Source organism: Aotus nancymaae, unplaced genomic scaffold, assembly GCF_030222135.1.
Source record: "Aotus nancymaae isolate 86718 unplaced genomic scaffold, 86718_ANA_hifiasm-v0.15.2.pri h1tg000021l, whole genome shotgun sequence".
NCBI lineage: Eukaryota > Metazoa > Chordata > Mammalia > Primates > Aotidae > Aotus > Aotus nancymaae.
In genome coordinates, this window is record NW_026988433.1 from 15,054,132 (window position 1) to 15,068,313 (window position 14,182).

At 47.8% G+C, this 14,182-nt stretch overlaps 1 protein-coding gene across 2 annotated transcripts in view; it reads left to right on the plus strand.

Annotated features, from left to right (window-relative positions):
* The first annotated feature begins 3 nt into the window (after positions 1-3).
* The window catches only part of WSB2 (WD repeat and SOCS box containing 2), a 33,468-nt gene continuing 19,289 nt past the window's right edge, over positions 4-14,182 (plus strand). The window contains exons 1-2 of one of the 2 annotated variants that reach the window (XM_064379754.1): positions 4-81; positions 10,396-10,564. In XM_064379754.1, coding sequence (XP_064235824.1) covers positions 63-81; positions 10,396-10,564 — 188 coding nt within the window. In that variant the 5' untranslated portion in view covers positions 4-62. Of the gene's footprint in view, positions 82-1,375; positions 1,517-10,395; positions 10,565-14,182 lie in introns of those variants that run through there. The other variant, XM_021675497.2, reaches the window with a different exon arrangement.

The window sequence follows — 14,182 nt, forward strand, 5'->3', positions numbered from 1 at the left end:
AAACCAAAGAAGTTTAAAATGGAACCACTGCGATCCGGAGCTCTGCGACCAGTGACCGGGAAATGGAGAGGGCACTGGAAGGCAAGTGAAGAAAGGCGGGGAGAAAGGAAGGAGAGGCGGAAGGGTGACTTGAATGAAGTTGACACTAAGAACAGCGGGAAGAGCTTGGGCCCAGAGCAGAAAAGGGAAGCCCTCCAGTGTGGGGTACGGGGAGGCATTTTGGGGACAATGAGCTCAGCTCAGGAAGAAATCCCCAGGCCACTGACATGACGGGGGACCGGAACAACTAAGAAATGGGGTCTTTCAGGCATGAAAAGTCTCCGTGATGACTCCTGCCTTGGCCCTGGAATGTCAGAAAGGGGGCGTCTGAACGAAGCCAGCCATTTCTGGAGGCCATGCAGGTAGACGAGCAGAGCAGGCTTCTCAGGGGAACAGGGACAGACAAGGCTGTCGCAGTAGGCAGCTAGGACAGTCTTCTTCCGAATCGCCGCATGCCCCGTTTTTAACGTCGTTCCCACCCCTGCTCCAGTTTCACCCTGCCCTCCTCTCCCCCTCACGCCCCGTTTTCTCCTCACTTCCCCTCCCATTACCGGAGCCGTTCAACAGCCCCCGTCGTTTTACCCTACCCCTGACCCTCGCCGTTCCCCCCCATTCTTACTCATAACCTCCCCCGACCCCCAGCACCCGGTTATTACACCTTCCTTCCACCCCCCAACTCCCTCCCCATTTTCCCCTAAGCCCAGATCTCCCCCAGGTTTCTCCTCGGCCAGGGTTCCTCCACCCTGTTTCTCCCGCCCCCATTTTTACCCGTTCCCCCTTCATCGGGCTTCGCAAAGCCCCATCTTTACCTGCCCCTCCCCTTGACTTCGCTTCAGCCCCTTTGGTTCCCCTTCCCCCACCGCCGTCAGTCCCCCGCTCTCTACGCTTGGTTTTTCCCTCAGCCTGCTCTACCCCTCTCCAACACCGCCTTTTCCCCTGAGCCCGGCTTCCCCGACTCGGGTTTATGTCTACCCCTTTCCCCGGTTTCCCTCAATCCTGTTCACCACCCTCCCTTCCCCGTTTTTATCCAGCGCTGCCTCCCCTCACGACCCCGTACAACCGCTGGCTTTTATCCTGTTCGCGACCCACCCCGTTTCCGCTCAGCTCCCCCCGCCCCCGCCCCATTTTCATCAGGTTCGCGCGTCTTCCCCGCCCCCGTTTCCCCTCAGCAACCCCTCGGCTTTTATCCCGTCAGCGTACCGCCCCCCCGATTTTTCATCTTTTCCCTCAGCTGCACCCCCCCTCGTTTTTATCCCGTTCCCGCCCCCCCCGCCCGCCGTTTCCCCTGCGCCCCGCCCCCGCGCGTCCCCGCCCGCGCCCACCGCCATGTGACGGGAAGCAGCTGATGGCCTCTCCGGGCGGCGGCGGCCGGGCCGGGGCGGGCGGCGCGGGGGCGGCATGAGGGCCCGCGGCCCGGGGGGCTGAGGCGCCCGCCGCCTGCCGCGGGGGCCGCGCGCGTCCTCCATGGAGGCCGGAGGTGAGTGGGGTCGGGCGCGCTCGTTCCCGCCCGGCCGGGCCCAGGCCTGTTCTTCCCGGGGAGGGGAGAGGCGACCGCGGAGCGGGCTCGGAGGGGCGGGGGCTGGATGCGGCGGGGGCGTCCGGCCTGGAAGGTCCGCGCCGGTCTGGCGGGGGTGCGCGCCCGGCGCCCAGCTTTGTTTCACTTTCGCTGTCAGCGGCCGCCACCCCGACTCCCGCCGGCGACAGGATCGGGAAGATCGGGTTTCTGCGGGACGAGATCCCCCGACCGGGAGAGAGGGGGCTCCCGGGTGGGACTCGGGGTGGGGGGCACCAAGCCCTAAAACGGAGATCCCCAAGGGGGTAGGTGCCCCTGGGTACCCTGGTGCCGGGGACGCACTCGCAGGTCTGGATGTGGGTCACCTCTGCCCTTCACAAGCTGTGTGACCGTGACAGTGGACGAGCCACTGAACCACCGCCGCCCACATCTCAGTTTTGTATCTGCAAAATGGGATAATTCTAGTACCTGCCTCGGAGGGTGGTTGGGAGCTTAGGGTAAAAATGGGGTCTGGGTTCCCAGTTGAAACAATCTATTTCCAGCCTCTCTCACTGGAGACTAATTCAGTGGAGGTGGGGCGGGGCTGGAGATGCTAATTCCTGGTGAACTGTATGATCTGGCAAGTTTAGGATACACTGATAGGTGAGGACCTTGGCTCTGTTCTTTTTAAATGCCATCCCCATCGGAAGACAGCGTGGAAGTCAGAGGATATTGGATATACCTCAGGCCAACCCAGATGAACATAAAATCTTAGTAGGAAAGATGTGTCTCTTATGCAAGGGGAAAATCCTCAAGACGCACGCACGCCTTGGCCTTCTCCCCTCTAACGACCTTCCTCGGAACCCCACCTGCATAGAAACTTGGAATAGATTTAGAATTGACTCCTGGAGTTTCAGCTCTTGAAAGGACCCGAGTTTAAAAGTAGTTTCCTTAGGAGAAATTTTCAGAAAGGGGTTAAGGCCTAGGGCTCAGAATTTGTTCCAGAACCTCATTGTAATGTTGCAGCCAAGTTCAAGCTTCATCCTGGTCTGGAGGATTCTGATTGCTGATGGCTTGTTGTTGTGGGTGGGAAGGTTGAAATCTGGGTATTCCCTGGGGTGGTGTTACTTTTTAATTTAGGAAATGACATTTCTTTGTTTGCTGAAGTCAGGCATTGAGTTAAAGGCAGCTCTCTCCCCTTCCCATCTAGATAAGGGCTTTCTTTTCAGTGAGTGTGTTACCCATAGAATTCTTTTTAAAAGGGCTCCTACTGTTTGTGTGGATCCTATGTGAATCTTTTTATAGCTTCCGTTTCATTTCCATTGCCTCTTTACAGTTCAATCTGAAAGCAATCTGTAGCCTCCCTTTTTAACAGAAATCTGTTTCTAGTTCTGGGGTTTTCCTGAAGATTGACAACTTCGTTTTGAGAGTTTGGGCAGGGCTGTTGAGAGCTGCCAAGTTACTGTACAAAAAAGGCCAGAGTTAAACTTCTTTTCAAATGGAATAAAGCCCATTGTAAAGGAAATACAAGGGGAAACAGTTGAAATCTTCAAAGCAATGGTTAGAATGCATTTATTCATTCAACAAATATTTATTGAGTGTCTGCTATGTGCCAGGCACCCTCTAGGCCAGCGCTGATCAACCAGTTTAATGTGAGCCACATATGTAATTTAAAATGTTCAAGTAGCCACATTAAAAGAAAAATGAACTAGGTGACAATAGGTGACAATTTTAAAACTCTTTTTTCAATCCAACATATCTAAAATATTACTTTTACATGTAATAAAGAAATTGTAATGTTTTACATTTTTTTTTTGAGATGGAGTCTCGCTGTCAGGCTGGAGTGCAGTGGTGTGATTTCAGCTCACTGCAACCGCTGTCTCCTGGGTTCAAGCAATTCAGCCTCCCGATTAGCTGGGGTTACAGGTGCCTGCCACCACACCTGGCTAAATTTTGTATTTTTAGTAGAGACAGGGTTTCACCATCTCGGCCAGGCTGGTCGTGAACTCCTGATCTTGTGATCCACCTGCCTCAGCCTCCCAAAGTGCTGGGATTACAGGTGCGAGCCACCACGCCTGGCCAATGTTCAAGGTTTTCTTTTGTTTTAGGTTTTGTTGTGTTCAAGATGTGTTGTGTATTTTATACTTACAGTCTATCTTAATTCTGACTTGCCACATTTCAAGTGGTTGGTAATCACATGTGATTTCCCTCTTAGACAGCATAGCCCAATAGCAGTGAATGGGCAAGTCTGTGTGGGTTGAGGAAGAGATAGATAATAAATACTTAAAAAGGACAGAATCAAGAAAATTTCGATCAAGTGCGCTGGGGAGGCTCACCCCTGTAATCCCAGCACTTTGGGAAGCTGAGGTGGGCAGATCACTTGAGGTCAGCCTCACCAACATAATGAAATGCCATCTCTACTAAAATACAAAATTAACCAGGGGTGTTGGCATATGCCTGTAATCCCAGCTACTCAGGAGAATCACTTGCACCCAGGAGGTGGAGGTTGCAGTGAGCCGAGATCACTCCAGCCTGGGCAATAAGAGCAAAACTCCATTTCAAAAAAGAAAGAAAGGAAAGAAAGGAAAAGAAAATATCTAAGGGAATATTATAAAGAAAATCAAATGTTTAAAGGAAAGTGAATGGTGCTGGGTGCCATGGCCCACGCCTATAGTCTCAGCACTCTGGGAGGCCAACTTGGGTAGATCGTTTGAGCCCAGGAGTTTGAGACCAGTCTGGGCAGCATGATGAAACCCCATCTCTACAAAAAATACAGAACTATAGGTGCCTACATGGTGGAAGGCACCTATAGTCCCAGCTACTGGGGAGGCTGAGCTGGGAGGATCATCTGAGCCTGGGGAGGTCGAAGTTGCAGTGAGCCATGATTGTGCCACTGCATTCCAGCCTGGGCAACAGAGTGAGACCCTGTCTCAAGAAAAAAAAAAAAGGAAAGTGAATGGTCACTTTTGATAGTGAGGCCAGGATGGTCTCTGACATGAGGACCAATCCCTGAATGATAAGATGGAGCAACTGAGGAAAGCTTTTGGGGCCGGTGGAATATCTAATGTACACATCCTGAGACAGGAAAAGCCACCTAGCTTCCTGCTGGCTGGGGTCGTAGCTTTCATCTCTGTTCAGGCTAACTGCCTCGCCTAGAAGAGGCTTATAATAAATAATCTTTCCATTCAGCCTGATTGTCCAAACACATCCTATTGTTTAACTAGAAAACTCTGATCCAGGGCCAGGTGCGATGGCTCATGCCTGCTGGAGGATTGCTTGAGCTCAGGAGATCAAAACCAACTTGGTCAACATAGCAAGACCCCATCTCTACTAAAAATTTAAGTAAAAAAAAAGGAAAATGAACTGAGTCTGGTGGTATGCCCCTGTAGTCCCAGATACATGGGAGGCTGAGGCGGGAGGAGCACCTGAACCTGGGTGGGAGGTTGAGGCTGCAGTGAGCTGTGATCAAGCCACTGCACCCCAGCCTGGGTGACGGCATAAGACTCTTTCAAAAATGACCAAAACCCAAAAATAACCCACCCCCAACTATATATATAGGTATATATGAGATATACTTGAAATTTGCTAAGAGTAGATTTTAAGTGTTCTCACCACACAAAAATAAGTATGTGAGGTAATGCATATATGGTAATGAGCTTGGCTGAGCTATTCCACAATGTATACATATATCAAAACATGTTATATGCCATAATATATACGATTTTAATATATTTTAAAAAAGAAGAGGCCAGACATGGTGACTCGTGCCTGTAATCCCAGCACTTTGGGAGGCAGAAGCAGGCGCATCACCTAAGGTTAGGAGTTCGAGACCAGCCTGGCCAACATGGTGAAACCTCATCTCTACTAAAAATGCAAAAAAGTAGCCTAGTGTGGTGGTGCATGGCTATAATCTCAGCTATTCGGGAGGCTGAGGCAGGAGAATCGCTTGAACCTGGGAGGCAGAGGTTGCAGTGAGCCGAGATCGCACCACTGCACTCCAGCCTGGGCGGCAGAGTGAGACAGAAGGAGAAAACAGAGAAACCCTGATTCATAGGCCTTTTCACTGAGAAGGGTCACTGCAAGTACCATACCAGATGAAGCTAGATCCGCCATCCCCAGCTCTGTTTTTGTTTGTTTGTTTTTAAGTTCTGCACTAATTAGGGCTTTCTCTCCCTGTAGCCAAGTTTAGTTTGGGCCCAGACTCTAAGAGACAGGAGTCACTGGGTTTGTTCTTCTTTTAGCTCCTGGATTCCTGAACCTGAAATAGCAAGAGATTAAATCCCTAAATCACAGAAATAGAGTGTGAGTTCTGGGTAGGGCTTGTGTTTAAGCAGCATTTCATGTGAAATGTTTGGCATAAGCACTATCATAGTTTAAGGGGCTTTATTTTTTTAAGAGAGTCTCGCTCTGTCACCCAGGCTGGAGTGCAGTGGCTCGATTTCAGCTCACTGCAACCTGCACCTTTTAGGTTCAAGCAATTCTCCTGCCTCAGCCTCCTGAGTAGCTGGGATTACAGGTACGTGCCACCACTCCCAGCTAATTTTTGTATTTTAAGTAGAGACAGGGTTTCACCATGTTGGCCAGGCTGGTCTCGAACTCCTGGCCTCAAGTGATCCACCTGCCTTGGCCTCCCAAAGTGCTGGGAGTACAAGCGTGAGCCACCATGCCCGCCCAGCTTTATTTTACTTTTCTGTTTAAAGAGTTATACCATGTGTATTTATTAGACAAATATTTACTCACTGCCTGCCCTCCACCAGGAACTCTGCCAGCTCTAGGGAAAAATATACAAGGTCCCTGCTCCCAGGCATTGATGTCCTTGTAGAGGGGAGACAGATGGCAATCAAATGGTGATAGGGTTGTAAAAAAAATAAAGTGAGGGGTTGTGAAGGAGATGGACTAGGGTTCAGAAGAGCTCTCCAAGCAGTTGTCATTTGAGCCAGACCTGAATAAGGGTAGGTGCCAGCCGAGGAGAGGCTCCTAGGTAAAGGGAATGGTTGGTGCATAGGCCTACGGTCAGAACTAACTGAGTATTGGCAGAGGGTAGAGAGAAGGCCAATGTGTTGGAGCCAGGGGCAGGGAGAGGAGAAGTACAAGCTCAGGGAGGTTCAGATGATGCTGGATTTCGAGGGCAGGGTGTGGAGGTAGGGTTTTATTCTAACAGTGTTTGAAACTGATCACTCTGGAGACAAGGAGAACTGATGGTGCGGGGCCAGAGGGGAAGCAGGGAGAGCAGCTGGAAGGTTGCCTACTGGGCCAGGCAGGAGATGATGTTGCATAGATGAGAATAGAGATGGAGCGGGGTTAGATTTGGCAAGTTTTTTTTTTTGTCGTCAGAGTCTCTGTCCCCCAGCCTAGAGTTCAGTGGCGCTATCTTGGCTCACTGCAACCTTCACCTCTCTGGTTCAAGCAATTCTCCTGCCTCAGCCTCCCAAGTAGCTGGGACTACAGGTGTGCACCAACACGCCCAGCTAGTTTTCTTGTGTTTTTAGTAGAGACAGGGTTTCACCATCTTGGCCAGGCTGGTCTCGAACCCCTGACCTCAGGTGATCCACCTGCCTTGGCCTCCCAAATTGCTGGGATTATGGGATCACAGATGTGAGCCATTGTGCCTGGCTCTTAGCAAGTCCTTTGGAAACAGACTTGGTAGAACTTGCTAATGGATTTGGTTTGGGAAATTGAAAAAAACAAAAAGGCCAGGCATGGTGGCTCATGCCTGTAATCCCAGTGCTTTGGGAAGCCAAGTAGGTGGATTGCTTGAGGCCAGGAGTTTGAGACCAGCCTGGCCAACATGGTAAAAACCTGTCTCTACTAAAAATACAAGAATTATCTGGGTGTGGTGGTGCATGCTTGTAATCCCAGCTTCTCGGGAGGCTGAGGCACAAGAATTGCTTGAACCCGGGAGGCGGAGGTTGCAGTGAGCCGAGATTGTGCCATTGCAGTCCAGCCTGGGTGACAAAACAAGACTCCATCTCAAAAAAAAAAAAAAAAAAAGATAATGTAGAGAAAGTGAACCAACTGTGAATATTGTCAGGATGGAAAAAAAAAATTTTCATCCTGGTCATTTGATCTGGAACACCTGGTCTCAAGCAATCCTTATCTTTCCACCTCTGCCTCCCAGTGTGCTGGGATTACAGGCGTGAGCCACCACCCTAGGCCATCCAGATCTTTGGCAAATGTTTCTCTAGATCAGTCAGTGTCATTTAATATTTGACTGTATCTGGGTTTCTCAGCCTCGAGTTGTTGATGTTGTTGATTTCTAGGATGATTTACACATGTGTGTATGTGTATGTGTATGTGTGTGTGTGTGTATTTGTAGTAGAAACGGAGCCACCATGTTGGCCAGGCTGGCTTGAAGTCCTTACTTCAGGAGATTATATATATATATATTTTAATATATATATATTTTTAAAGAGATAGGGTCTTACTATGTTGACTAGCTGGTCTTGAACTCCTAGCCTCAAGTGATTGTCCCATCTCAGCCTACTGAAGTGCTAGGATTACAGGCGTGAGCCACTGTGCCTGGCCAGACCTAATATTTTAAAACCTAGATTTACACATAGAACCTCTGAGAATATTCTCTTTGCAAAAGCTTGATAATTATTAAAATTCTATTTAAAGACAGAAGTTTCAGCAACACACCTTTTTATATAACAAGATATACCTATGTATTTTCCTATAAATGCATATACTAGAATGCGTTTACTAGAGACAGAGTCTTGCTCTGTTACCCAGGCTAGAGTGCAGTGGTGCGATCTCGGTTCACTGCAGCCTCCGCCTCCCAGTTCAAGTGCTTCTCTTGCCTTAGCCTCCTCAGTAGCTGGGACTACAGGTACCTGCCACAATGCCTGGCTAATTTTTTTTTTTTTTTTTTGTATTTCTAGTAGAAACATGGTTTCACCATGTTTGCCAGGCTGGTCTCAAACTCCTGTCCTCAAGTGATCCACCTGCGTTGGCCTTCCAAAGTGCTGGGATTACAGATGTGAGCCCTTGCACCTGGCAAAAATATTTTATAAATATACACATATGTATCTCTGCCATTTGTTTTATTGAATCCAAGATACCATGGATTGTATTATCATTGTGTATCACTGAGAAAAAAGTACTACCTATTTAACTCTGAAAAGTCATTGATTATAAGATACATCCTGATTTCAGTGAGGTCAAAATGTAAGATGTCTAAAGATCTGTCTTATGTGAAATAATGGGCTTTAAAAATGAGTATCTATCTGGTAATAGCCAGGGTCAAAGTCTTCCACATTCCACATTCCTGGTATGGAATGCTCACATCAGGAAGTGACCTCATTCAGGATGGAAGCCAGTTTTTTTTCCCCCGTACTCCAGCTGGAGTACAGTGGCGCATTCTTAGCTCACTGCAACCTCCGCCTCCTGGATTCAAGTGATTGTCCTGCCTCAGCCTCCTGGGTAGCTGGGATTACAGGTGCACGCCACCACACCTGGCTAATTTTTCTATATTTAGTAGAGACAGGGTTTCACCATGTTGGCCAGGCTGGTCTCGAACTCCTGACCTCAGGTGATCCACCTGCCTCGGCCTGCCAAAGTGCTGGGATTACAGGTGTGAGCCAGTAATCTGGCCTGGAAGCCAGTTTTCGTATTACTAAGCATCACAGTCATAATAGTAAAAAAATTCATTGTGAAGGCCTTTAACTTAGGAGCTTCATCAGCCATTGACAATCTTCCGTTAGAGTAGAGAACTGAACTGGGAACTGTGGATCAGTCAATGAAGAAGCTCCAATCTGGTGCCTACTCTTTCAGAAGATCCTGTGCAAGGTTTTGGGAGAAACAAAGATGAAATGATGTTGGTGTTGGAACAAGGTGCATAAGGAGGGAAATTGGTTACATAAGAGAGAATGAAATAAACAAGGTGTGACTTATTTCTGCTTTGACAGTGTGAGATTAGGGTATGCTTCTTAGTTGTGAATCTAGGTGGGATTATTATTTTTTTCTTTTCTGTTACTTTGAGAAGATGGAGTTTCTCAAAAGCAAAAAATGGGTCCAGGTGTGAGTAAATAAGTTACTTGCATGTCAAGGAGATTTTGTGGCCAAAGTGTGGCCTGCTGGGAGGGGACAAGGGAAGGAGACTAGACTGATGGACTAGGCCAGATGATATGGGGTGGAAGGCCTGGGCTCAGTTGCCTTTATGATGTAGGTAGGTGGGAGCTTTCGAATGTATTTGAAAGAAATGATGTGATGGGATGTGTATTTCAGCTTTAGCAGCGTTTCTAGGGGTAGGAAGACCCATCAGGAGAACGTAGCAAAAGATCTGTGTAGGATAAGATGAAGGTTTAACCCCGGACCGAGGAAGCGAGAGAAATGGGGAGATGGAATCCATACCTCTGAGTGAAAGAAAGGAGGGCAAGGGCTGCATGTTTTTAGCCTTGATGATGGGGAGGATACAGGCAAGTGAGAGAGGGCCTTTGAATGTCACATATTCCTTCTTTGACCAGCAGCATGTTCTTTTGAAAAAACCTGAAATGCATTGAAAGGCCTTGCTATTTTGGCCCCATAATCAGCACCATCTTGCATATTCCTGATCTGTCTATCTCTTCACTTTCTTCCCCTTCAAGTATTCATAGGAAAATGAGGTCTCCATTCTCTGGGTTCACGGGCACAAAGGTTACTGTGAGTCGTAGTTAACCAAACCAGCGGTGGGGAGTGCCAGGATTGAGTCACCATGGTGGAATGTGGCCTGTGGCTACTCTTATTGCCCTGGGTCATTTAAGTGACAACTCCCTCTGGGAATGCATAGTGTCGCTCTTTGCCACGGGGAGACAGTGGCTTTCCTGTGTCTGGGTGGTCAGGGAGTGAGAGGGTGTGTATTTGAAGCATGTTGTCTCCTGCCCCAGAGGAACCACTGCTGCTGGCTGAACTCAAGCCCGGGCGCCCCCACCAGTTTGATTGGAAGTCCAGCTGTGAGACCTGGAGCGTCGCCTTCTCCCCAGATGGCTCCTGGTTCGCTTGGTCTCAAGGACACTGCATTGTTAAGCTGATCCCCTGGCCGCTGGAGGAGCAGTTGTAAGTATTCTCATACTCCGGCCTCAAAGGATGGGGACTGGGAGGGTGTGTTTCCAAACGATTCCTCATTCTTTTGCTGTCTCCCTGCCCAAGAACCAGAGAGAGGGAAGAGGGCTACATGGTTCAGGGTTTCCAGAGCCCCAAGTTCTGTATATGTGAAAGTTGGTTCTGTCAAGATTATGTTAGCCCCAAGTTGGCTTTTTTCCCCATAGCTTTATTGAGATGTAATTTATATATCACACTGTTTGTTCATTTAGATTATACAATACAATGGCTTTTAGTCTATCCACAGAATTGTGCATCCATCACCATCGTCACTTTTTCTTTATTTATTTTTTGAAACAGTCTCGCTCTATCTCCCAGGCTGGAGTACAGTGGTGCCATCTTGGCTCACTGCAACCTCTGCTTCCTGGGTTCAAGCGATTCTCCTGCCTCAGCCTCCTGAGTAGTTGGGACTACAGGCGCGCACCACCACGCCTAGCTAATTTTTGTATTTTTAGTTGAGATGAGGTTTCACCGTGTTGGCCAGGCTGGTCTTGAACTGCTGACCTCTGGTGAGTCACTGTGCCTAGCTGAGCATCTTTTCAGGTGCTTCCTGGTCCTTTGTATACCTGAGCATGTGCCTAGCTGAGCATCTTTGTATACCTGTATCACTGTGCCTAGCTGAGCATCTTTTCAGGTGCTACCTGGTCCTTTGTATATATCTTTGGATAAATGTCTATTCAGAGCCTTTGCCCGTTTTTAAGTTTGTCTTTTTGTTATCAACCAAGTTTATTTTATTATTTTTTGAGAGAGAGAGAGATAGGATCTTGCTCTGTCATCCAGGCTTGAGTGCAGTGACTCAATCATGGCTCACCACAACCTCAATCTGCTGGGCTCAAGCTATACTCCTGCCCCAGCCACCCGAGTAGCTGGTACTACAGGTGTGCCACCATGCCCAGCCAACTTTTAAATTTTTTGTTGAGACAGGGTATCACCTAAGCTGGTCTTGAACTCGTGGCCTCAAGCGATCCTCCTGCCTCAGCTTCCCAAGTAGTTGGGATTACAGGTGTAAGTCATGGTGCCTGGCCAAGTTTAGTTTCTGATACTAGTTTTTCTTTCTTTGGGGTGGACAAGTCCCAGTGTCAGAATGCTGTGTGCTCCCATTCAGATGGCCCAGTGTCTGTATGTTTTCATTTGTCCCAGGGCAACTCTGTGTCTGCATTTATACATTCAGCCAGCCTTGGTTGCATAGTTTCTTTTTCTCTTTCTTTTCTTTTTTTTTTTTTTTTTTGAGATGGAGTCTTGCTCTGTCACCCAGGCTGGAATACGGTGGAGCAGTCTCGGCTCACTGCAACCTCTGCCTCCTGGGTTCAAGCGATTTTCCTGCCTCAGCCTCCTGAGTAGCTGGGACTACAGGTGCGCGCTACCACGGCTGGCTAATTTTTTTGTATTTTTAGCATAGATGGGGTTTCACTGTGTTGGCCAGGCTGAGTTGCATAGCTTGTTTACGTGACACTGAGTTAGGGGCTGTGAGTCCTGAGGTAAATCAGACATGGCCCTTGCCCTTGAGGCTCTTATTTAGTTTGCTTTAAGCATTTTTTGTAAATAACATATTAGATTTAAGCTTTTATAAGTTGGATCTGAAACTTGCCTTGTTAAGAGGAAATGCTGATAGGAGTTTGCTGAGATGGGTACTCTGCATTCCACTAGGGTTGAGGGGGTTACATTGTGCAATTTCTGGAAGGAAGCCAGGGAAAATACATCAAGGACCTGAAAAATGTTCTTCTGGGCCGGGTGCAGTGGCTCACGCCTGTAATCTCAGCACTTTGGGAGGCCGAGGCAGACTGATCACTTGAGGTCAGGCGTTCGAGACCAGCCTAGGCAACATGGTGAAACCTTGTCTCTTCTAAAAATATAAAAACTAGCCGGGAGTGGTGGTGGGTGCCTGTAATTCCATCTACTCAGTAGGCTGAAGCAGGAGAATTGCTTCAACCCAGGAGGCGGAGGTTGCAGTGAGCCAAGATTGTGCCACTGCCCTCCAGCCTGGGTGACAGAGTGAGACTCCATCTCAAAAAAAAAAAAAAAAGTTCTTCTGGCTATTAGAAATCTCAGAAATGGTGTCATCTATTTATATACACTGATTTTTATCATGAAATTAGTTGTATAGTAAGAAAATTGGAAACAGTTTGAAATTCAGGGATGAGAGTATAGTTAAGAAAATTGTAGCATTTCCATATGATATTTTTGCAGCCATCAAATTTTGTTATGTGTTTGTAATCACAGTTTTCAGTTCCTTCTGTGGTCAGTTTAATGATAATGCCCAAGTCATACATTGTTTACTGATTTTCCACTTGAAATTCAAGGGATGCTCCTTCATTTCTAGACTTGACAAATAAGTAAATTTATTATGTGAATTTATAGTCTGCTTTTTTAAAAAAGCACAACCTGGAAGATCTGTCAGTTTCCTGAAAATAACTCTTGTATTCAAATATGTACATTACTATAGGTAAATATATCCTTTCACTATTAACTAAGGAAAACGGAAAAAGATATTTGAGCATTAACCCATTTTTCATATTTATTATTTAACATAATGAGCGAAGTGTTACTGTTTTTTTTTTTGAGACGGAGTTTCACTCTTGTTACCCAGGCTAGAGTGCAATGGCGCGATCTCGGCTCACCGCAACCGCCGCCTCCTGGGTTCAGGCAATTCTGCCTCAGCATCCTGAGTAGCTGGGATTACAGGCACGCGCCACCATGCCCAGCTAATTTTTTGTATTTTTAGTAGAGACGGGGTTTCACCATGTTGACCAGGATGATCTCGATCTCTTGACCCCGTGATCCACCCGCCTTGGCCTCCCAAAGTGCTGGGATTACAGGCGTGAGCCACCACGCCCAGCTAATTTTTGTGTTTTTAGTAGAGACGGGGTTTCACCATGTTGGCCAGGTTGGTCTCGAACTCCTGACCTCAGATGATCCACCCACCTCTGCCAGGTTATGTTGGCCAGGATGATCTCGATCTCCTGACCTTGTGATCCACCTGCCTCAGCCTCCCAAAGTGTTGGGATTACAGGCGTCAGCCCCCGTGCTTGGCCAATTTTTTGGTATTTTTAGTAGAGACAAGATGTCACCATGTTGCCTAGGCTGGTCTTCAACTCCTGGCCTTAAGGGATCCACCCACCTTGGCCTTCCAAAGTGCTGGGATTACAGGCATGAGCCATTGCACTGGGCAAAATCACACATTTTGAAGAACAATATTCTGAGGAAATATTTTCAGTATGAGGCTTATTGAAAAAAACAGGCTATGGCTAGGTAAGGTGGCTCACACCTTTAATCCCAGCATTTTGGGAGGCAGAGGTGGGAGGATCATTTGAGGCCAGGAGTTCTAGAGCAGCCTGGGCAACATAGCAAGATCCTGTTTCTACAAAAAAAATTTTTTAATTAGCCTGGCATGGTGGCACGTGCCTGTGGTCCTAGCTACTCAGGAGGCTGAGATGGGAGGATTGCCTGAGCTCAGGAATTAGAGGCTGCAGGGAGCTCTGATCATACTAGGGCACTCCAGCCTGGGCGACAGTGAGACCCTATGTCTTAAAAAAATAAAAATAAAAAAGCAGTTTGTAAAACCATAAAAAAAAG